General features: G+C 39.1%; 1 protein-coding gene across 1 annotated transcript in view; it reads left to right on the top strand.

The window, feature by feature from the left end:
* The first annotated feature begins 7,155 nt into the window (after positions 1-7,155).
* LOC109991323 (voltage-dependent T-type calcium channel subunit alpha-1I-like) overlaps positions 7,156-24,329 on the top strand; it is a 140,579-nt gene continuing 123,405 nt past the window's right edge. Inside the window, exons 1-2 of the mRNA XM_065955400.1 lie at positions 7,156-7,451; positions 14,993-15,126. Of these exons, the coding sequence (XP_065811472.1) occupies positions 7,362-7,451; positions 14,993-15,126 (224 nt within the window). The 5' untranslated portion in view covers positions 7,156-7,361. The remainder of the gene's footprint in view (positions 7,452-14,992; positions 15,127-24,329) is intronic.

Below are 24,329 nucleotides of genomic sequence, written 5' to 3'. Positions count from 1 at the left end.
TTAATTTGGTTTCATTTGATTGCCTGTTTTCAGAAGAAACAAGATAATATGTCAGAGAGAGATGGATGAAGTCTGAACCGTTATCTTAAGCTTACTTACCGTAAAACCTGAATGTAAGTCGCACTGGTACATACCTTGTTTTGAAGCTCTCAGAGAGAAAAAAAAAGTTTAAACTTTTTTCCTGCGTGACGATTTATATTGTGTTCAGCGATGTCTACAGCGTGCAGTTTCTGTGCAGCTGTGTCACTCTTAAAGTCCCATCTTTTTTCACGTTCAGGAGTTTGCGCTCCTACTAGCTACAGTACGGTAGTTGAGCTCTGACTCTCTCAGCCTGCAGTGAAAGTTGTGACTCCTAGCTTGCGAGTCGCACTGCCCGACTCCGCCGGTCACTCTTTAACTTTAATATAGGACAATATACCACTGTTTTCTGTAAATGCATGATTATGACCTAGTGAGAAAGAAAAGATGTGGAAAAAGTCACGCAGCCAGCCTGGTCTGTGTCGCCGTCTTTCCCAGCACAGCGTGCAGTCAGCTTTCAATACACAATGAATGGGGATGGGTTTTTAATCACGTCAGGTGGCAGTGAAAGGGGCTGCTGCACCTGCTGTAATGACAGCGTGTTTCAGTATTTTATACTGGTGTATTGGTTGCACCGGTGTATAAGACGCAGCCAACTTTTAAGACGAAAGAATTGGTATTTAAAGTGCGTCTTATACACCGGATTTTATGGTAACTTGCAGCTAATTCGTTGAAATGATATCACTTTTGATGTTTGGATTTAACACAGGAGTCTGAAGCGCAGAGACGTCTGTTCAGATTGAATTTGTTCTTCAGCAGTTTCATGCTTTCAACTGGGACCTATCACATGAAAGCTCCAAACCAATGTAACTACTGTACCTCCTATCTCTTTCTAGTTTGTATTTTTATCTCTTTCTAATTCTTTTTCGCTTTGTGACTATTTACTTCATTTGATAGTCAATTGGTTTCCGGGGAAACCAGAGGTCGTTTGCCTCCCGCGTGCCTCTCTGGATACAATAAAAGCAAGCGAGGGAGAGCCTGGCAGAGAGACATTGAGAAAGGGTTAGAAAGAGTGAGGCCATGCAGCGAGGTATTAAGAATTCATTTAGCCCCTGCTGTCGCACACTTTCAGCCTCCTAGCTCTTTCCACCTCTGTCACGCTGATGCTTTCAGCACATGCACATCTTTTGGGTAGTGGTCTCCACTGCCACTGAATTCTATCTGGCCTTTTAAAATCTTGAATTTGATTCATCCCAGCACGCCAAAACAGACGTCAAATGTGTTGGTACCAAAATGAGTTAAGCTCATTTCTTTTTCACTTTATCATTATTTCGAGTGAAGTGAAGTTCCTAATTTATGAACTTTTGGATGTTTTTGAAGCATTTTTTAATGATTAGAAACTACATCTATGGGTGAATGAAATATCAAAGAATCATAAGGTACAGTACTAAAATTCCTCCCATAAGTGTGAGTGCATAGCTCATTTTTATACAGAGATCCTGCAGTAACGATGTGCAGGGCTGGTCATAATGCCTGCTCCGCTTCTTTACACTATTTTGACCTTTAATAATCATATTGAGTCGGACATGACATTCTTAAAAATCATGTTATTCCTTTATCGTCTCCGTTATACGGTAGTTGATATCATCCTCTGCTGGTATAGTTAAGCTCATCAGGGTCACATTTTTCATAGCCTCAAATATCTATTTGCTATTTTCAGTGGCTGCCTTCTGCTAAAATGTGGACGGCAGTAGCTCAGTCTGTAGGGAGTTAGGCTGGGAACCGGAGGGTCACCGGTTCAAGTCCCAAATCTGGGAATTGGTCTGGTAGCTGTAGAGGTGCCAGGAGCTCCTTCACTCTGACATCATTCCATTAGTGCATGTTCATAGGATCCTGTTTGTGCATGCGTGTATATATATGTGTGTTGCATGACTTACAGGGTGTAAAAACTGAAATTCAATCAATAAAAGTTAATCTTAAAAAGACTCTGCAACTCCCTGCTTCAGGTGTAAGGGGAGAACAACAAGTCCCACTGTTATGTCTTTGGGTACATTAAATCAAGAAACAAGGTACAACATGTCTGCCTTGAACAGGCTGTGTAAAATGGACTAAGGTGTCAAAAGTTAAGTAATTGGTAACAATATGGAGCCTTTTTCTGTATGCAGTAATGACCAACAGAGGCTCAGTAGTTACACCAGATATTCATTTTATACACTAAAAAACAAACCCATCATAATGATTTTGCTCTGTGTAATTTTCATGCTAAGGCAGCAAAAGAGGCGAGAGAAGGTGAAACACACAGCTGTTAGGTGTTGTCGTCTCCCCCACTTTAACTCAGAGTTTGACTTGCCTCTGTTACCACCTCCACTCCTGGCTTGATGGTAGAACACCATCATTCCATTCCACAAATAGCAGCACCACCTTGAACAGGCTGTTTAAAAAGAGTACAGGCTTTGACATTCATAGTTGATGAATGATAGTGTGAGAAATTATGTTTTACTCTCGAGTTTTCATTAATTCGGACTTTGTTGACAGGATTATGTGCCCCAACACTGCCTCAATGCCCTTGTTGAAGCTTTTCAACTTGCCAATGACAAAAAAAGACTGCTTCAGTTTATCAGAAAGAATCGATGAAAAAGCCCTTTTAAGTCAAACTGTACTCCTGACTATTTTAATGGAGCTGCTCTGTGGCCCACATTGAAACACTGTGGGTGTTACCGTCAACTTCCATAGTATGTGACAGCTCCTGGATAAATGAGAAAGCTCCTGGATGAATGAGAAGCAGAGTAGCTTAAAACCCCAACCAGCAATAAAAAAAAAGGAGAAAAAGGTTAATAAATTCTGGAGGTGAAACAATTTCTTGAGTTAATCTTCTTCGAACATGCTGCCTGTAATGGAGCTTTGCGCTTTGAATTCAACCTTGTCCTCCATCTGGTTGCAGTGCTGGTGTGCTCTATGTGTGCATGTGTTTCTGTGAGGAAAGAAAAAAAAAATGTTCCTCGAAGGTACCTCCGCTAATTGTCTCATTTTTCAGATGTTTAGAGGGATAGACAGACACTTTCACATTGTTAAAGGCAGCTCATATACGGAGCGATCATGGAAAACTAAACTGGAAAGCTTGGCAACTCACTGAAGCTGTTTTTAAAATAATGCACTTGGTAGTGGAAATAACCCTGAGATTATCCTTACAGCATTAGCCCAAGGGCTGTCATCATTACTTAGACTGGGGGAAATAAGAAAGCGCTGACCTGCAGTTTCAGTCAGCCATGCTTTTCACATTAAAGTGTGTATCAGCCTGGAAAGCCTGCTCTTTCTAGGCGGTGTGTTCACAGACACTGCCCGGAGGGTCTCAGCACTAGCTCGGTGACACCTGCGGATGATATCTCTGTCCTCATTAGGAAGGGTCGGATATACAGAGAAGAGCTGAAGCTGCAGAAGTGTGAATGTGAGTGAATGTGTGCTAGTTAGCCTGCAGTGTGTTCTAGCCTGTGGAATGATGACATTATTGGAACATTTGTATCATTTGTAAGTGGACCTGAATTCATTTTCCAGGCAGTTCTCGTTCATTGTTCATTCGTTTACCTAATGAACTGAAACACAAATACTCATACCCCATGTTAACGTGAGCCAATTTTGACCTGTCCACAGCAATCGAGATGCTCTGAGCACTTCGGCATTTTCTTTTTCACACACACTCCCATCCAAACATATTTTTTGAGATTAACCCTTGTCCTGCAGTTCTACAATTTGTTTAGCAGACTCGTTAATCCAAAGCGATGTACATCAAGGAGTAAGTACAACACAGAGAGGAAGAAAACAGGCCTCAAACCGATGCTGTAGGATCCCTTGAAACCGGCAAAGTGTTCGAATTTTCTGACTCTGGATGAGAATTGAGGAACATAAGCTTATGCACAAAAAATGTGCTTATCATATGAATTAGAGTTGGAATATGTGTCCTTTAACATCTCATTGAGGTTATCACTGGAGATGAAAAGACATATGTCTGAACTTCAAAATAAAATAGTCAGAATTAAGACTCCACTTTAGAGAAAACAGGCATTTTTTGTATTTCTATAAACGTCTTTAATCTAAAATCAAAAAATATTTCTAAATATTTAAAGATCGCAAAAGATATACTGGTGACTGTTGTTTAGATTATTTTCTGTATCATATTTTTCCATGATTTGGATCTTACGAGTATTAAAAAAAAGCCTTTCATTAACAAACAATACTTTGAACTGAGAATTAGGATAAGTCATGAAACTTTATCATCTCTTTTGTGACTTTTTTTGTCTCAACCTATTTTCCACAGAAACACTTTTGATTGAATTCACACATTCTGGCCTCAGTGTAAACCATTTCCTTTAAATACAAAAGCTAAAAATGCTTTGTCTCGTGTTTTCCCTTGTACAGCTGTGGCTCAGTCATTAGAGTCACCCGTCTTTCAAGGTCTGTGGTTCGATCCCCATCTCCAGCAGCTACATGTCCGATGTGTACCTGGGCAAGACACTTAAGTTGCTGCTCCGACGGCAGTGTATGAGTATAAGTTCATACTAGATGGACGCTTTACATAGCAACCCATGTCATCAGTTTGTGAATGTGTAGGTGTAAAAGTGCTTTGAGTTGTCAGAATACGAGAAAAGAGCTAAACAAGCTCAAGTCCATTTACTTTGTTGTATAATGTAAATATTCACATGTACAGTATATAATGTTCATTTTTCTTTATGTTTCTTGCATTTACCTCCAACTGTGTTTCTATTAGTCAGAACCTGGCAGCCAGTGCTTTCATAAGTAGTATTTAAAAGATTTATTCAAATGTAAAAAATTGATCCTACATCCATGAATTGCTGTGTGTGATGTTGGTTTGGCAGGAACCATCAGTGAGGTAAGACAGACATGTATTAGATGACATATATCGCCCCTTGAGCTAGTCTCACATGAGTACTTCAGCTTTAACAGATATTAAACATGCCTCCAGCAGTGCTGAATATTTTTACTTCAGAGGTTACCCATCAGCGAACACACACATTGATTTAACGTCAGCTCTAGTGTGAGACGTAATGTGCACAATTAAAGGCATGTGTTTGTTTGAATGTGTGCTTATGTGTGGATGGAGAGTGTGAGCGTTTTGTGTTTTTGAACATGCTGCACGTGCAAACCTGGGTATGCGTACTTCTCCCGCTCATGTTAGTGTGTTGATGAGTGGGTGTTTGTGTGCATGTGTGCGACTGCTCTGTCTGTGTGTTTCATGTGTATCCATGTGTTTTTGCCCACTCACAGCCTATCTTTATCCGTGCTGTGATACCGACAGTACAAAGCACAACTTTCTAGGAGGGTTCAGGCTGGGCCAGCAGAAACATGCTGAGAATTTAAGCCTTTGTGGGATTTCTGTCTGATCAAACATGCTGTGTAGTACTCTCAAAAAGAATAGTCTCTGTTTCTTTTTTGTCTTTTTTTTTTTTTTTGCTGAAGCTGCTCCTGTGTTGTAGTCCGCTGGGGGAGCGTTTCAGCATCCTGTGGTGTACAGCCTCGGGGAGGGATTGGACCTCCTGGGCTATTACAGCACATCCTCTTTCACACGCTTGCTAGCCAAGCCGTGCGCTCACTCCCTCAACACACTAGAAAATGTACATGGAACTACGCCGTCACACTCTGCTGCTTTGTTTTTGTTCCTTTCCCTCCGGTGTGCAGCTTGATTTTTACATTTGCTGCTCACTCCGTTAACCTCTCCTCTAAACACGTGTTCTCGCCTTGGTGCTCTCAAAACATTTGACAACGACAGAGAAATTGTCGGGCATTCATTCTGCAGATTTCCCCTCCTTCTAAGTAGTCACAGTCCCCATAGGGGAAAACTGAAGAAGTGAGGTTTTAAGAGATGATAGAATTCAATTCAGTGACATGTACCTACCATCTATTAGAGCTTGTTCAACTTTACATCTACGGTACATTTCTATTGGGATGGTAAGTGTGAGCGTCTGGGCACTGATAGATAAAGAATGAGAGATAGTGTACACATTGTAAATGTACACTTATTGCTGCTACAAGCATACCATTATTGGGTATAACTTTTAAGTCCTGTACTTTGAAGATTATAAAGCAGTTATTTAAGAAAAAGCACTTAAAGTCAAAGCTTAAATTTAACATCATGATTTTATGTGACTAAATTGGACCCTGTAGAGTTCCCTGTTCCATTGCTCTGGTGTTGTAACAGATAGTGCAGTAATAACTTTGAGGACTTTTAAAGCTTTTGGTATAAATGTAAGATTTGTGGTAAGGAAGAAGCCTGGGGGAGTGATGTGACCCTGTGGAGTCAGAGAAAAAAATAAAGCACTGTGGAGTGTTCAACACATTTCTAACTTGCCAAAAGCAGGAGCTTGGTAAGTGGCCTTAGCTTTAGAATATGAGGAGCCAGCCTGTTTTCACTCCCAAGTTGTCAGTTACACACATTTTATCTCGCTTTTATCTTATGAGACACACTCAGGTTTCAACTGTCTCCAATGTAACCTGCAATGCTTAGAGAAGCTGTTTGGGGAAATAATTACCTCTGGATTGACATTGTGAAAAAGTCTCATGCTGTGCTGAGGCACTAAAAGGACTTGATAAGTCATGAGGAATGCATATAGTTAAGGTTTAAAAAAGTACTTCTTAGGTCAACTTCTTATATTAATTAAACATTGACAACTTTCAGTGGAATCAAAACCACTGACCTGAGACTGCCATGTGTGACATGACCTCATCCTGACTGCAAATCAAAGAAGGATACTGTGTTTTGACGATACAATACTGTAAATCATGTCTCTGATAGTATTTTAAATGACCAAACCCAAAACACACCAGATCAACAGTCAGAATTTGACCCCAAACTAATGCAGGCCAAAGAGAGAGAGAGAGAGAGCAGCTGTAGTTGAGTGACAAAACGAGGAAGTTCAGAGAAAAAGGGCCACTAATGAAAACAAAGCTAATAAACAGGGAAATAAGATTTTATGTTGTGATTGTTTCATAGAGGTCATACTTAAACACACTGAGTATTTTGCAATAACAAGCAGGAAGGAGCTGGATTTTGTTCTTCCATGTAACACAGTGTAAAATTCTGGGATTGATGAAACCAGAAACTACAACATTCCAGTAGTTACAGGAGAGGGACACTTTTTAAATGTTGGGCCACAGAATACTATGTTTGCCTAGTTTGATCTAGAACGTGTTGGCCACACTATGATATAGCTGTGAAATGATGAATGGAAAAAGTCTGTTTCTTTGTCCTCTCAGCAATGCATATGATACTCACTGTGTAAACTGTTCTCCTTAACACTCCATGTTCTACGTGGTTTGAGCGCGTGAGCATCATGGTGATCCTGTTGAACTGTGTGACCCTGGGAATGTACCAGCCCTGTGAGAACATCGACTGCTCCTCAGACCGATGTCAAATACTACAGGTATACACACACACACACACACTCACACACACACATGCACTTTTTATTGATCATGATTTTGCTTTTTTTCACTAGCTGCCTCTAAATTAATCCTATACTGACCATGTTTCTGGCTGAAGTACAGCATGCCAACATTATCATTATGCCCATAATAACTTTAGCATTTAAATGAAAATATTATATCACTGGAACCAAGTGAAGCTGAAGGGGACTATTGTCGATCTGCTTCTTTTTCCTCTCTGCATTTTTCAGACTTGTGTGATTGTCCCTTCTTTTCAAGGTGCAAATAAGAGATGACAAAAGAAAAGACAAGTAGGAATTGAGAAATCAAACGTTTTGGGAAATGAGGCGTCCTGCCCTCAGTAGCGATATCTCAATTACTGATGACAGTTTTCACAGCTGGATCACCTCTTCAAAGGCTTGAATCTGTTCCGTGCAATTTTATTCCACTCGAGGTCTTTTCTATGAAACTAATGTGATCTATGTCTCGACCAATGACTGATTGATTTATTGTTTTTTTGGCAGTTGAAATAACAGTGTGGAAACGTGTATTTTCCTTTATCAACACTTCCTACAAACTGTGGAACTTAACTTTCATGTGTCATGCACTTTAGCTTTATTACTATGTAGCTTCACAGAGCTGCTAGCGTGACTGAAGGGTCTTGTTTGCCTCTTTTGTTAACGATTGCTTTCATACATGTTCTGTCTATGGTTTACTAAGTTACACAGGATCATGTATATTTGATCTGGACCCTACATAAATAGAGCCATATTGTGGAGAAGCACTTCCAGACATGGGCGAACAAATCTGGACAAATGTACACTTCAACTTAGCCATACATATTTCATATATACAGCTCCCTCTAAAGCAGCCAACTTGAGTCACACAATCATGCGAGACAGCTTTGTATGACACCATGTGTAGGAAACGACACACTTGAATACACAACTGCAATGCATGGTTACACAAACAGAACCTTCCTAGAAGAGGGGAGCAAAGAGTGTGCTTTAAATGCACTATTCCTAGATATACATGTTAACACTTAAAAAAGCCTCTATTTCACATGCGCACACACTCACACACACACACACAAACCCTCCCCCTGAATTTTTCACTGTCTCGCCCTCCCATGCTGGGGCCTGTACACTCTTGCAGTGACTCACTGCTAGCATGTGGTCTTTATGATGCAGCAGCCATGACTTTCTCACATAAGCACCTCGGCAGTTTTCTCCGTCATCTTGCAAAAGGCACAGAGTCCCTCCTCACTCATGCCAAAGGTGGACCTAGTGGGTGTTGCATCTGTGCATGAGCGTGTGCTCGTATGGCTCCGGTCTGTTAGGGTGAAGCGCTTGTTAAATCACCTCTGAAACATGTTTTTTTGCACATTCTCACACGAACACACACAAGGCAGCGCACTCAACATGTAACGGGCAGCACACACAGTAGATTGATTCGGGTCCCAGGGGGAGGTGGCTGGTGAGTTGGACTTAATAGAATTTCTCCTCCAAGTATCTATAGACCCTATTCAATATAGGCATGGATTTGGAGGGCTACAGCGCCACAGTCAATACAGTCCTCTTAGAAAATCCGTTGTTCAATATCATGATTTCAATGGTGCCTCACCAGCACAATCTATAAGCTCCGACAACTGTGGACTTACAAAAAATCCTTTGGAAGCCTGGCTGGTTATTTAGTCAGCAAGTCTTCAAGATGTTTGAGTAGATCAAATTGGAAAAGATGCTTTGAATGATTTTCTGTTCTTTTTTTTTTTTTTACTTTATTAAGACAACAAACGCAAAACAACATCGCAAGTTGTTGTCAATAGATTAAAAAAGCAAAACATATATCACAAAACCAGACGTTCAAAAGTGGGTAGTGGGTCATAAAGGTTTACGTTTGTTTTCCGTTTAGGTGGGGACTCAAATACTTTTGGGATGGGGCTGTATTTGATGTATTTTTATGCACCTATTTGTTTTGATAATGTCTTTATTCTTGTAAAGGAAAACACAAAAACAATTAGTTATTTTATTTTTAAGCAGTTTGAAATTGATATAGATATCACTTTATGAGCTACAGAAGAAAAAAGCCCATGAGCATAAGAACAGATTATCACTGTATAATTGTTTTAAAGGTGTCAGCCGAGGGGATTGACAGTGTGCTGCAGACACACTCTTTTATTCCACTGATAAGACTGACAGCCAGGGATACATTTGAATGTAAGGAAGTAGGGTAATAGTTATAACACACTACTTACACAGTACTGGATAAAATCAGCCCAACCGGAACGTTCCTCTCAGGAACTATAAATAATAAATCAGGCTTGTGTTTCCCACGTGAATTTTCACATTTGAAACTAGTGCTGGAGATGACATGGTTACATTGCACACGCATCTTTATTCATAGAAACTAAAATAAAATAGACCATATTCTCAAGGCAGCCATGTTGCTGAAGTCATGCTCAGGGTGGGAAGCCCTAATGATGTTATTGTGTCTTACTGTTATGCTTCAGGTTTAAGTCTTGTTTTTCTCGCAACCGTTTCATATCAAATCTTCCCTACTGATGAGAAAGTACACAGACAATGGACATATCATCAGTTAAAATACATATTTAATAACCCATTAGCTGCGCTAACATTAGCATTCAACCACTTCCTTGTTAACGTGTATGTTTTAGAATCACTGATACGATATGAAAGACGTTTATTCTTTCGAGACATATAGATAACATAGATAATTATTCAGAGACACTGATTTGAGCCTGAGGTAAGATTGTTTTGGATCTATTACATGTGTTAACAATAAAACATTTAAATAATTTGACTTAATAAGTAAATGTACTTTTATCACCCAATTTATTAGATAAATGAACAAAACATGTAGATTGACTTAAACATGTAGGTTTACTTATAATCATGAAATGGTCATGTATATATACACATGTTTTATTTCACCCAAATCTCACTTCAATGTTGGTAATGATGATCAAAAGACTAAAGAAAACAAAGAACCTGGGTGTTTGGTAGTCAACTGGTTATGAATCTCAGAGTGACAAGACATACATCATACAGTATCAAAGATATCCAAAATATTCAAATGGCCCAGGACAGACAAGAAAACAGCATCAAAACTAAGAGGAAAAACAGAATCTCTACCAAAAAGAAACTCATTTTGGTACAATTTATTTTGATGAAATTACTGTAAATTTTTTAAAAAGGTTCTCATAAAAACATTATGCCTAGATATTGTCTTTTTGTTGGTAAGAGCATGACCTTGGTTTTGTCCATGTTAAATCCAAGTCTCAAATGAGAAAGTTCGGACTGAATAGTGTGAAAGATAGACAGCAAATGTTAAAATGCAGGGGCAACATGGTTTGCATGACAACAATGGTGTCATTTGCGAAAAGATATTCTGAAGCATTCAAATTCAAACCCTCTAAAGACCTGATGTTTTCACTTTTGAAATCTTAAATGTGTTCATGCAACAAAAACTGTATTTTGCACCTCAAGATGCTCCAAGCATCAATGTGTAAGAGCTTCCCGTTTCAAATGCCTTTTGACTCTGTAAGAAAAACAGTTTCAAGACAAAACAGAAAATTAATTTGCATTTGACTTCCTTCTAGCGATAGCATGACCTGAATGGCTGACGATCTTCACAGAGATCACATGTTGCTATGTGGGGAGAGAGCAGTATTTTCATCCCACTGAGAAGAGAGTGTAAAAGAATCAATAATAAGCCCTCAGAAATAGAGCTGCATGCAAATATTGTCCTTCAACACACACTATGAGAACGAATGAGTGCTTAAGCTTGGACACATACTGTATGTTTCAAAGGTGAAATACTTGTGTCCTAAAGTTTATTTAAACTGGAACATTCTTTGATGTGATCACTCGCTGAATTTGATCAAAAAATGCTTACAAAGTGTGAAAGCGTTGTAGCCTCCAGAGCTGAATCATTTCCTACAATTTAGATTTTTGCTTTGCGTTTCTCTATCAAATGGCACGAGTGTCATTTGCAATTTAGGGCATCTAACAGCTCACATATTTGCATTTCTGTCCATCCTCCTTCTAAATCATCCCTTAAAGAGCAACTTGCAGGTTATTTTTTTTTTAACATTAATACCAATCCTTGTCTGATAATGGCTTTTGAATCTTAATCCTTGATTTTGTACAACACGAAAGGGCAAACATTTTGGGAAACGTTTTTCCAAACATGGCATCATATTATGTCATAAAGGGGAGTCATGTTCTCTGACTCTGGCTTAGCTCAATGTGAAGAAGTAGTTCTGTAGAGTTGAGCGGCCATGTCGCATTATGTTTACTATTTCAGTAGTCATACATTGCAGTAGCTTGACAGGACATTAATTCAACTGTTTCTGTAACTGTGAAGACCAAAAAACCTCTGGAGATAAGATTAACGAGCACGACAATACACTCAGTCTCAAGGTAAAGAAAAACAGTCTTTAATTGCAAAAATAGAGAAGCAAGAACAGGCAGACAAATCCAAAGGGATCAGGCAGGATCAAAACCAAAAAAAACAGCTGAAATAAAAAACGAACTGGCACTGAAGGGAGGGAAGACACAGGCTAAATACTAAAGTGAGCGTGGGACAATGATACGCAGCTGGAGACAATCAGGGAGGGGGTAGACAATCACACAAGCGGGAAACACACGAGGACAGGAAGTGAAAGATCTGAAATGAGAGTAGAGATAAGTTACAAAAAAATAAAAAGGAAAAATTTGAACATAACTTAAGATGCAGAGCTGGACGTGACACTAACGGGAAAAGGAACAGAGCTAGCTCCTTTACTTCTACTATTTTCATGAACTCTGCTTCCAAATGTTTGGCTTGTTACATAATTTAATTCTACAATTCATTTAGAAGACGCTTTTATCCAAAGCGACGTACATCAGAGAGAAAGAACAACACAAGCAGGGAGCAAGGATCGTGCAAATGAACAGCTTTTAGTCCAATAATGTAATATTTATCAAAAACTCTTCCTTGAAAACTTTAGAGAACTCGTGGATTCTGAAGTGGCCCTGCTGGACCCTGACACACCCTGCTCAGGATTCAAAGTAGTCATATTTTCATAAAAAGAAGGACAAACTAGAAAACAACAGTATGTAGCTCATTTTATGCCCTTGTTGCACATCATACCACTGTAATTTGGAAGGCTACTAAATTAGCTAACATTAATTTGCCTGATAAAATATGATGCAGAAAATAGTAAACAATTGTTTAACATCATTAGGTTGGCCTTGTTTTTTTGAGCATGCAGACATGTTGACGTAGACATGCACACTCCTTGAGGAGTCATTTATCTGCAGACATGATACGGGGTTTTGGTAGACGGCTTTTAAGGAATTATATAATTTCCCTTCAGTACCGGCATTTAGAAATGTAACATTGAGAAGCTGATTACGTTTATATTTATATGCATAATTAATATCAGCTCTTTTCTTTGGAAAGCCTTTCATCTGCCAAACCAAATGTTTCTAGATAACAGAACAATCACTCATTAAGAATACTGGACTAAGGTTTATACACACAGCTGTAGAGACTCATCCCCCATTTCAAGGGGACTCTAGGGTCTTTCTTCTGGGACTTGGGAATTGGTTTCATTATTGATTCATGTGAAACAGAGGGAACTGAGCTGTACTAAAAACAAATAGAGAAAGTAATACATACATTTGGAAATGAACAGGGTAGGATCAATAGTTAATTAGGCAAATTATCCAGTTGCTTTCCTTAATTTAAGTCCTTCTATTACCCTTTTTACTTTCTCCCCAGTGATATGAGAATGTAAGCACTGGTTAAAGGGATAATAATCTTGCTGCATGTAATCCTCCATATTATTTTATAGAGATGAATGTGGCAGAATACAGACTGATGGAAGAGACTTGTCAATCAAGTATGAAGAAGGAGAGATGGATAATTACAGAACAAAAAAACTGAAGAGACAAGAAGACAGACAGACAGATTGAGATGTGTGAGAGAGTTGTGAAAATGTCACAGAATGAAAATTTCTTGGGTCAGCGAGCTTCACAAGAGATAAGTCTCGACCATCTTTTCACTTTGCCAAAGGTCAAGGTTGCACCGTTTGCCCGTTCTTCCACATTAGTAGGCCAGGCTGGCACCTCTTCACTCCTCCAGGACTGCTGAGTGGAATCCTTCCTTTCAGCAGTCAGCTTGTGACAACACAAAGAATTATGTTGATGATTCAGATTCAGATCATGTTGCCTACAGTACTTCCATCTGAAAATCAAATTACAGGCAAAGCCAAGCTCGTCAGTTAATCTCTAATCCCCCTGTATACACAGAAAAGAACACCAGCTAATCTAGGCTTTTTGCTCTCAACAGCAATAACACGCATTAGCAAGTTGAGATCTTTGATTTATTTGGATTTTTTTTCTCTCGCTCTCTCTCTTCTTTTAATTAGATGCTTGATGAAAGCTGTGCATGAAGAGGGTGTCGACGTGGGGTTTATGTTTGAATACTGCTCAAACAAATTATTTCCCATTACACAGCGTTTAGGGAAAACCGATCAACTGTGGAGTGGGGGATGGGTGGGTAAAGATGGAGGGGAAAATGGAGGGTTAATGGAGACAATAAAATAGGGAGATGAGGGTATTAAATCATCAGGGAGTGAGAGGAGGAAAAGGATAAAATAAACTGCTGTAGGAGGAGAGATGGGGATAAAGAGATTGGCAGGGAGGGTTGGAAGGAAAGAAGGGGAAGGAAAACTGAGAGACTCCCAGGAGAGTGGTGGGAAAGAAGAGAAAAGTGGTGGTTAGTGAAAACTGGCTTAGTTAAGAATCCTACAGCTGTACATGATCATATTTTACATTCACTTACTTTTGATTTGCGTTCAAATACACTGCAAGGGGATCACCCACCTCATCCTCAAGGAGACCGTTGGGTTGATCTCTAAAAAAAAAGTAATCAGCTACATAACTTTTCTACTGAATGGTCTTTAAAACTGTCAGAGCATAACAATGCATGATAGTGTTCCAGAGCCCCAGGCAGTAACTTCTGACTGATTTTAAAAGCCCACCATCAGTCCTAAACAAAAAAAAAGTAATTTTTTGTGTCATATATGATTTCATCTGAATTGTGCCTATCCACAGTATATTCCTGTTGGCTGAGTCTATGTGTCTTTTGGCTGTCTTTTTTAAGCTACAATTGGCTAAATCTGTATTTTACTGATTGGATCTCAGTTGTAGGTTCATTAGCAAAATATGTGTTTTCCCTGTCTTCATCCAACCTCTTTTAAGACTTGTTTGTAAGCAACAGTTTACTTTTTCTAGTCAACTATTACTTGGAGCAGGTAGGTTAACAAAAGCAAAACATTTCTGTTTCCTGTAGAATAGAGCCAGTAAGCTAAATTCACTCTGAGATGTCCATCTGGTACATTTTTTGTCACTAACCCTAATGGTGATGAATACATGATTGTTTGTGGTGTCCACAGCACAGAATAATGACGTTCTCCTTCTTTCACATCCCTCACACGTTGTCTCTTTGTCCCCTTTTGTCTTTCTGTCAGGCTTTTGATGCATTCATCTACATCTTCTTTGCTCTTGAGATGGTTATAAAGATGGTTGCTCTGGGAATCTTTGGTCGACGCTGTTACCTCGGGGACACTTGGAACCGGCTGGATTTCTTCATTGTCATGGCAGGGTGAGTACCTCGTGTTCTCTTCATCGTATCCCTTTGTACAGTTTGTCAGCGGACACATGCGAGTGTCACCAAACAATAACACAAAAGTTTATCTAATTGAGATTGCCTAATCACTGCCATGTCATTAAATAAATGGGCTGAAATTAACCTGCCATTGCACATGGTCGTTATGTTGCTGCTGACCTCAGCAATATGAGCCGAAACCTTGGCAAGATAAAACCACTTTAAGTGAATGACTTCCCAATCAAGTAACTGCAGTTTTTTTAATTCACTACTTTGTATGAAGCGCAATTTATGAGGTTTTCAAAATCTATTTGGCATAGGAGTATGACTTTCATATACAATAACTACTGTTATAGGCCACAACCCTAAAAAATGCTTTCATGACCTCACTTTCCTTCTTTACATTTTCTATTAATCATCATGATCTTTGCTGTGTGATTAAATGCATTAATCTCATACATGGAGACTGTGCAGTTTCTATCTCCCTCTCCTGTTTAGATTATTTTATATCCACCTGTTGCTGTCTTTTTTGATGGCAGTCCTTGCTTTCACTGTTTGCAGTTTCCTCTGAATTTCTTCTGGAGTGTTGCTTCGCTAGTAGAGAAATTAGGAGATTGAACCTTCAGTTTTTCTGCGATTTCAGAACTTTGTCTCCTCAGGGTTGAAGCATTTTCAAAAAAACATGTTCCGTCATGTCAGTGACCCACCAAACACCATGATTGACCTTGTTACAGAGGAATAATAATTCATATCCATCAACACCACAGGTGTGTACGCATGAAGTTAATCCAAGAAATCAAGTCATCATGTTGAAATCATGTTTTCATCAAATAGACCAATCATAGACTGCATCCAAACAACCTCCTTTCCAACCACTCCCACCTCAGTTGTTCAACCATAACATACACCCGGTCGTGTTTTAAGGGGACTGGGACATTTTCTGACTTCAAACAATTTGTCCATGTGTTTGTCCATTTCCGTGTCTATAATGGGGAAATGATATTGTCAATGTTAAAGACATTTATTTAGGAAACTCGCAAAGGTATGAACTTAAGAACAATGTGGTTGTGTTAACTAATTTACTACTGGATTACACATTAACTCCACCTCTGATAAGAAACTTAGAATGCCAATGCTAAATCGTTTCTCGAACAAATCTGCTTAGAAAAATCCCAAATTACAGTTGAACCATGTGACAGCATAGAAGCATACAGTATCTCCTTTTATCTTCAACTTTTTTTTTTTTTTTACCCTCACAGCACACTCTGCAATAACACAGGAGCTCCTGATTGGCACATCAAAGCAGAATATGCAATGACAATAAATATTTAGTACTAATAACGAATTGTCTTTTATATTATGTAAAATAAAATATTCAACATTTTACTGTAACTTGCATTCTTCTTCGTTATGCCCAGAGGTTCTGCTTGTCAACAGACAAGGCTGGCAACCGCTTGAGGCCGCAGACCAGTAAGGGGCCCCCCGAGGGCTGACAAACCTTTAAACACACAGCAGTGGTTAAAGATGTGCAATGACATTAGGGGACCTCTCGAAGGTGACCCCAAAAGTCAAAAGTTTGAAAATGAAAGTCACTGAAGGTAAATGAAAATGAAAAAAATCAGTCTGGGAATGAAATAAAAAGGAAAGGAGGAAAAAAGAAAGAAAGGCATAGGTAAGTGGAGCATATAATGACAAATATAAAAGTAAATGACTGAATGCTGCCCGGCTGGTCCTAACGATGGAGGAGAAACACTTGATTAACACAACCTCTGCTAGCTTCAAATAATAGTGTTTGTTCTCTGACCTTTAACATTAGTTTAATGAGCTTTCAGAGCAGCTTAGATTGTCTTTTTAAAATAATATAACATACAGTATATAACACATTATAACATAATGGTGATGAACGCTGGTTTGAGGAGCCCCCCTGACAATTGTTGCCTGGGAATCCCAACAGTCTCTAGAATCATCACTGGTTCTGCCTTCTCATTTCCAACCATCTCATCCTCTTCCTCTCCTTATTTTCCACCCATGGGAAGGTGATATTTTTCATTCACTTTTTACTGGCCTAGCTTTCTTGATTTTCCATACATTTTTAAGGTCACCAGTGCACTGTTCCAGCTTTTTACCAGAGAAGCTAGTGCTTCCACCATCTTGCATTTTTTTATCTGGTCTGTTTCCTCCACTCTGATCTCACAGTCACAACTTGTCTTGAATGTCTTTCCTTGCCCTCTATCCTCTCATCCTTCACTCACCAGCCTTAGACCAGCAACCATAGAGATGTGTCGGGTTGTCCCTCTGCGCCATGATCCATTGGCTCTCTGCAGACGTGGCAGAAGGATGCCTCCGCCACCAGCAATTATTCTCCAGTGTTACGTCCATCACATGCAGAGTGTATGACTACAAGGAGGGGTGGTGTTAGCTTTTGGGGGGATGTGATAAAAAACTGCACCCCTGGGAACTAGTGTGCTGCAAACACAGACAGTAGGCGCTCTGCAGGGAAGGGATTAGGAGCAGCATGAGTTCCACACCAGGCTCTTCTTAGCCTGCTTGCTCCAGACCTCTGCACACAGGCAGATTGTATGGCTGGGTATGTTGTTTGTGCATTTTGAGAAGCAGGTGTCCTACATCAAACAAAAAAGTTTGGGTTTTGGGTTAATTCTCCCTCAAGGCACAATCCCCTGCTGACTGCCTCATTGTCTGCTATTTTAATTCTGACAAACAAAACTCTGACTAAAAGCCTCTCGTGGTTTTCTCATGCTTTATAAATCAGATATATTTTTGTATTCATTAATAAGCTGGATAGTTTCCATGTCAACATCAAGCAACTCATTCTCAGGGTCGAGTAAAGCTTTTAAATGGAATCTCAAAATGGGCCTGGGCTTTTTTCTTTTTTCATGTCTTCTTCTAATGCATTTGAAATTAGTGATTTTTTGAACACGCAAAACATCATCTACAGTGATTACGACATCATTACGACATAAGTCGTAACAAGGTTTCCGTAGGTGAACCTGCTGAAGGATCATTACCGGTTTGAGATCCCCGCACCCGAGGCCACGTGGCCCCTCGGTGCTGGCGGCGGATATGTCAGAAAAAAACATTTGTCTACATTTGTCTATCATCTACAGCTACATCTACGTGTTTTCATAAAATAGATATAAAGCTTTATTCAAATGTGCTCTGATAACTTGCGTGTTTAAATGCAGCCTATTTTGCACTTTAAGGCTGACATTCCTAAAAACTTAAGACAAAACACATTTTCTGAAAGGGTCACGTGAATTATCTTATAGTGAATATAAATCATGTTTCTAGCATCCCCCATTACCTCATTCAAGCTTCATTTGAATGCATGTCTGTATTCGCAGGTAATTTTTCATTTCAAATTAATTAAATTATTAAAATAATTAGAACTCTTAGAGTAATGCTCAAATCTTGCCCATTAATATTTACCATCCATTTAATACACAGGGATTGGCACTGCAACTACCAGCATGAGGTTGTTTTAAATTCTGACGGTGAAATGGAACGCATGCACCACTTCTCTCATGTCCACTGTAGCTTGTTATGTTGATGACAGTGCAATCATCGTTGCGGTGTCCCGGAGAGAGGCTGCATTTGTTGCCTGCAATTAAGCCGAAGCATATATTCAAAAAGTATTTTTAAACTTAAAATTATTTACATTGACAGCCCTACAGAGAACAACGTGCTTCTTCACTCCGCATTATACATAGAACAATTTAAAAATAAATAAATAATGTTAATTGACCATTCTATACAATGGTTTACATACACGTTATTTCTTGGTTTTGTTTCTCTCTTCATGTGTCATTATGGTGTCAAGGATACACATCCTAGAAATAATGTTACACACACAAAAGGCTGCATGCAACACAAAGAAGAGAGCCTCTTCAAAGTAACACCTTTATGTGCAAGCCCTTTCACATTGTGTAAAAAAGAATTTGGTATGACGCCAATTATCTACCGGGTAAGGTAGACAAGCTGTTGATGAATCAATGTGTCTGTTTATTCACAACTAATTCAAATGTATTCCACCTCAACACACTTTTTACTCACAGTACATTATACGCACACTGCATTAACCAGTTACACAAACAAAGCTATGGTTGGTCTTTTTCTTGTTCATAAAGAATTGGGTATATACTGTACACGTCCTCATTTACACTTGAGCGTTTCTTTCTATGAGATCTCTTCAGAGGAAACAAAGATGGTAGTTCCTCTCTGCACAACAAAACCAGCACCATAGGAGATGTGTCTCTTCGTATTCAGACCCTCTGTGTGCTGATAATGTATACAAATGCTCTTGGCTCGTAGTCGCAGTAATAGCATTACTTCCAATGAGTGACGCTGATCCTGATTTGTTGGAGCGCTGCGGCACTGTGCTGCCTGCAGCCGAGTGGACGGGGAGTGATGGAAAGAAAATAAAAAGGATGGTGAAGCAAGAGGAGGCATTAGAGTGTGAGATGTTTGTTTTCTTGTGCCTTTAGTCTTATACGATTGGCACCTGCCATTGCTCAGCATTAAGACTATTGCCTTGCTTGCACAAGTATAGATTGGAGGTTTAATTTAGGATGTTAAACTGCATAGGAGGCAAAGTAGATTTTGGCTTTGATCATTTCTGTGCGGATAGAGCAGGAACCAGTTCACGGTCAAGAATCACAGTCAACTGACAGGCATGAATGAAATATAATTGTTAAAATACATAGCATTTAAACGTATGAATTAATTGTAATGGGTTAACAGTAACAACAACACAAACTAGATCAAAGATGAGAGGCCAATTTTAAGGATCCTGGTAACCAAAAATATCTGCATGTTGCTCTATTTACTCCTCGAGCAGATACACCTGAGCCCCATCACCACTCCATCAGACAGATTTTAAAATGACCCTGTCTTAAGAAGCCTATTATCCAAAATGGGGCAGGATTGTGTGATGATTATACAAGATTGGGGTATTTTTGTAAGCTAGAAGCTAGCTGCCTCTGACTTTGAAGCACATTAAGGCGATACCTGTCATATGAAATGTGCTTTATAAATAAACTTCACTTACTAGCATAGCACCATAGACTTTATAGAAGAAGTGGGCATCGTCAAGGTGACGCCAACCTGTTCGTTATTGAGGCCAACCTTTTGAAGCCTCAATATTGGCATTTTCCACCTCCAGCGTGTTTATTGCGAGACCAGAAGTGACCTTTCTAGCAGATAGTATGGATTCTCATCCTTTTTTTCTGTAGAATTATATTTGGGCTTTTTATGTCTTTATGTGACAGAATACACAAGGAAATCAGGGTGAAATCAAGAATGACATGCAGCAAATGTTCCACAGGTCAGATTCAAACCCGGGCTGTCCTCTTGGAGGCCTGCAGCCTCAACACATGGCAAAGTCCTAACTGCTAAGCCGTCTGTGCCCCTGATTCTCATTTTCTCTGTCTCTATCCTGTAAGATCACCATATCACAACTTGTCAATTCAAGGTAGCCACATCCCCAAGGCAGACTTTGCCTTACACCCTTTTTACAGCACCGCTTCATTGCTCTGATCGGTTGTTGAGTCAGGAAGTGTTGAAACACAGTCTGCGTCAAATTGATAACGGCCTTTGGAAATTAAAACACAAATGAGACATCAACTGGGTATTTATTGTATTTGAATGTAGTTTGATTGATTAAAACATGAGTGTCACTTAGACCTTCACTCTCTCAGCAAAATCTGTATATGATTCATCTATCAAATGGACAACAAATTTTAACCCCCAACCCTCATGAGCCACGTGCATATTTGACCTGTGTGTATGTGTTGCACATCCCTTTGTAAATATCTGTCATGTGGGACAGTGTAGGAGAGGCTATCTGCGAGAGCAGGCCCAGCTTTACACCTTCTCTCCCAGGATGCATTCATTCAGTCAGCTCCTCCTCTCTCCCTTCACGCCCTCTATCAGTCTCAAACACTCCGCAGAGTGAGCAGGAGAGGAGTCAAAGACCTGCTGATGTGTAGAGGGAGCATGAAAGAAAAAAAAAATACCAGCAATATAATGGATAAAGGAAAGGACATCAAAGGGTATAAATGGAGAATTGTCAGGGCTTATAAAATTATATAATTTGCTTTCTGAAAGCATTTGTATCAAACCAGTGGTATGAATAACAACCAGCACCATGTCATCGGTTGCACAGGCTGTTGCTTGCTTACTCATCTGCACTGAGCAACTAAGAAGAACCACCACTGTTCAATGGGCAATTGGAGACAGCATACTGCCTGCTTCAATGCCCCTACATTTCCAACTAAAGATTCTGGTTGCTAGATTGGTTCCTGATTGGCGGCTCTTGCACAGCAGTTCAACTGCTGACAGATTCACCACAGTGGCAAATGATCCCCTGCTTCACAGAACATTTCATCCTTGCCAGGCTGGAGAGGCTGTTTTTCGCATAAATTGAGACCAAAAGTAGCAGCAACTTCTGCCTGTTTACATCGTTTTCAGAAATATTGTACATGTTCTTGAATTTGTCTACAGTAAGTTAAAAATAACAGATGTTATTTTTATGATTCAATATATGATTAATGAGGATAGATTCATCTTTTGTAACTTCAAATGATTATTAACTTTTCATTGATAAAGATCATATTACAATAAAACCAGAGTGTCATCTGCATATTACACCAATTTTGAAGCCATGGTGTTAAACTTACAGTAAAAGTTAAGAAGCAGTTGAATGAAAATAGTCATGATATTCTGTATGTTCCATGAGTTTGTCCAAAGGTCATAGTCTTTAAAAAAACAAATCTGATTTTCATATTGATAGTTTCTGGCAGTCGTGTTCAAATTCATTCCCAGGCTGATTTTTTTATTTTGTTATTTTAATATTTAGAAGAAAACGTTTCTTTCTCTGGGAAGTTGAGAGATGATCTTGTGATCTGACTTCCCAAAATTCTTGCTCATGCATGAATTGAGTGTGGTATTGAACTGTTGTCATAGTTTGTGTATTTTATCTTGTGCATACCTTCACTCAGTGTTCTGTTGTTGTGTCATTTGTAATTTAATATGGATACAATTTCCCATTATTAAAATCTATGAGTTCTCTATTGTTATGGCCACTGATGTAATAGAGGTGAATTATCTTGGTAGATAAAAGGGTTTATATCTGATCTGGAGACTCTCACTTTGACAAAACCTTTGCGTCAGTACACCACTTGGGATTCACATAGCACATGCTGCTACATAATTGTTTTTAGTGATTCTACCAGACTGAGGAACAGGTGTTACTGAATTTAACAGAAAGAGAGACGCATAGGAAAATCACGGGACGGTCCCGGCCACAAATTGTATTTTGCCAAATAACTCCTACAAATCTTCTAATTAATGTATAACAGCTCTGATTATAATGGAAAATAGTATTAATCAACATTAGTTTTATTTAACATTATTTTAGAGGACGTTTTGCTCGAATATGAATTTGGAAAGGCACGGATACAAGATGAATACAGATATTTGTTTCATTATCTGCTGTAATTGTTATTATCTGGAATTTAAAAAAAGGAATTTATAATGCACTTCATTGACGCAGCATGCACTGCCAGAGTTCCTGCAGCTCCAGTCATTGTCCTCTGACCCTCCCCCTCTGCATTCAGTCACTAAGACTGTGTCTTCACTTCAGTCAAACTTCTGCAAAATATCGTTAGCATAAAGACAGTTAATACAACTTTCACTAAATATTGAAAATAATGAGCAAGAAAGAGAAAAATAAAAAATTACAGTATAAGGAGTTAGAAATGTGTTTCATAATTATTTATATGACAATAACAAATTAATTGTTGTAATGCTTTGAGGGCACAACTACATTGCCAGAATTAAAATGACTTCCTTTAATCTAAAGTTCATTTGTAAATTGATTACTGTACATCTGTTCTCATCCTTTATGATAAGTGCTAAAAGGAAGTTTAAAAAAACATATTTCCGGTATCAAGCATGCCCTGTACCGGTTTAATATCTGAATACAGAACCAGATAATAATGTCTCTGCACGCCCCTACTCTCCAGGCCATAGCAACATTTAAAAGCGCTGTATGCAGGCTGAGGGCCTCGAGTTATAGAGGACTGCTGAAGGAGCTCTGAGAGAAAAAGGTTGTGCTGAGTCAGACACTCCATTACCCGCTCATTATTCAGTAAATCAGACCAGTGTGCAAGTTCATCAAGACAAACAATGCCAGTCAATTACTTCTGGACAACAGAGAGTTTAACCCTCAACAAACAGGCTTTTGAGTATTTTCTGTCCAATAAAGCGGATTATCCTCTTTTTTTTTAGGTGTTTGCAAAGACACTCAAGATTAGAGGGACACATTTTGTTGTCGTAGCAAGATCACTGCAGAAATAAATCACCAACATGACCAATCACCAACATGACACCAACAAACTACAGTAAGCGAACCAATTCAGGCCTCTGTGGACTGATTCACATGGATTGGTGACCAATTCAGATACATTTTTCTTTTCACCAATCGTAATAATCATCTGATTCATTTGTTGTGCTTTACAATATAGAAAAAAATGGTGTTAAAATAGACAAGTATAATGTTCTATGAACTGGTATAAAAGTTGGAATTATTCCACACACACACAAAAAAAGTATAAAATTGATGTGGAATGCTTCTAACTGGCCCCCCACCGAATACTGAATATTTCCCTTACATCTATATAAATGCCCCTGGGTGTCAAACGCTTACTTTGATGATGAATGCACTTTGACTGAGTAGCATAGCTGGAGGAGTTCATGCCACATGCTTAAAAAAGGAGTACATTCTCAGAAACATGCTGTATAATACACATGAACTAACTTACCAAGACATCAATGTAAAATATATTTTTCCAGTCTTATTTGTTTTCCTGTGTTAAAAAAGATCTTTTGGGGAGGGGGCACCGGTGGCTTGGTGGTTGTTGCGCGTGCCCCATGTGTGAAGGTTATAGTCCTTTGGGTGGGAGATGCCCAGGATCGGATCCGTCCTGTGGCTCCTTTCCTGCATGCTGTTCCCTACTCTCTCTCTCACCAATTTCTGACGATCCACTGTCCTAACTCCAAATAAAGGCGTAAAAAGACCAAAAATATACCTTGAAATACCTTTTGGCCTTTTTAGGAAGAAGTGAATATTTTCCTGTAGTGAGTTAGATTAAGATGTAATCATTATTTTAGGTTGTGTTGCA

Source organism: Labrus bergylta, chromosome 1 (genome assembly GCF_963930695.1).
Source record: "Labrus bergylta chromosome 1, fLabBer1.1, whole genome shotgun sequence".
NCBI classification, from domain to species: domain Eukaryota; kingdom Metazoa; phylum Chordata; class Actinopteri; order Labriformes; family Labridae; genus Labrus; species Labrus bergylta.
The sequence above is the reverse complement of the archived record's forward strand: the minus strand, read 5'-3'. Positions and strand labels throughout refer to the sequence as shown.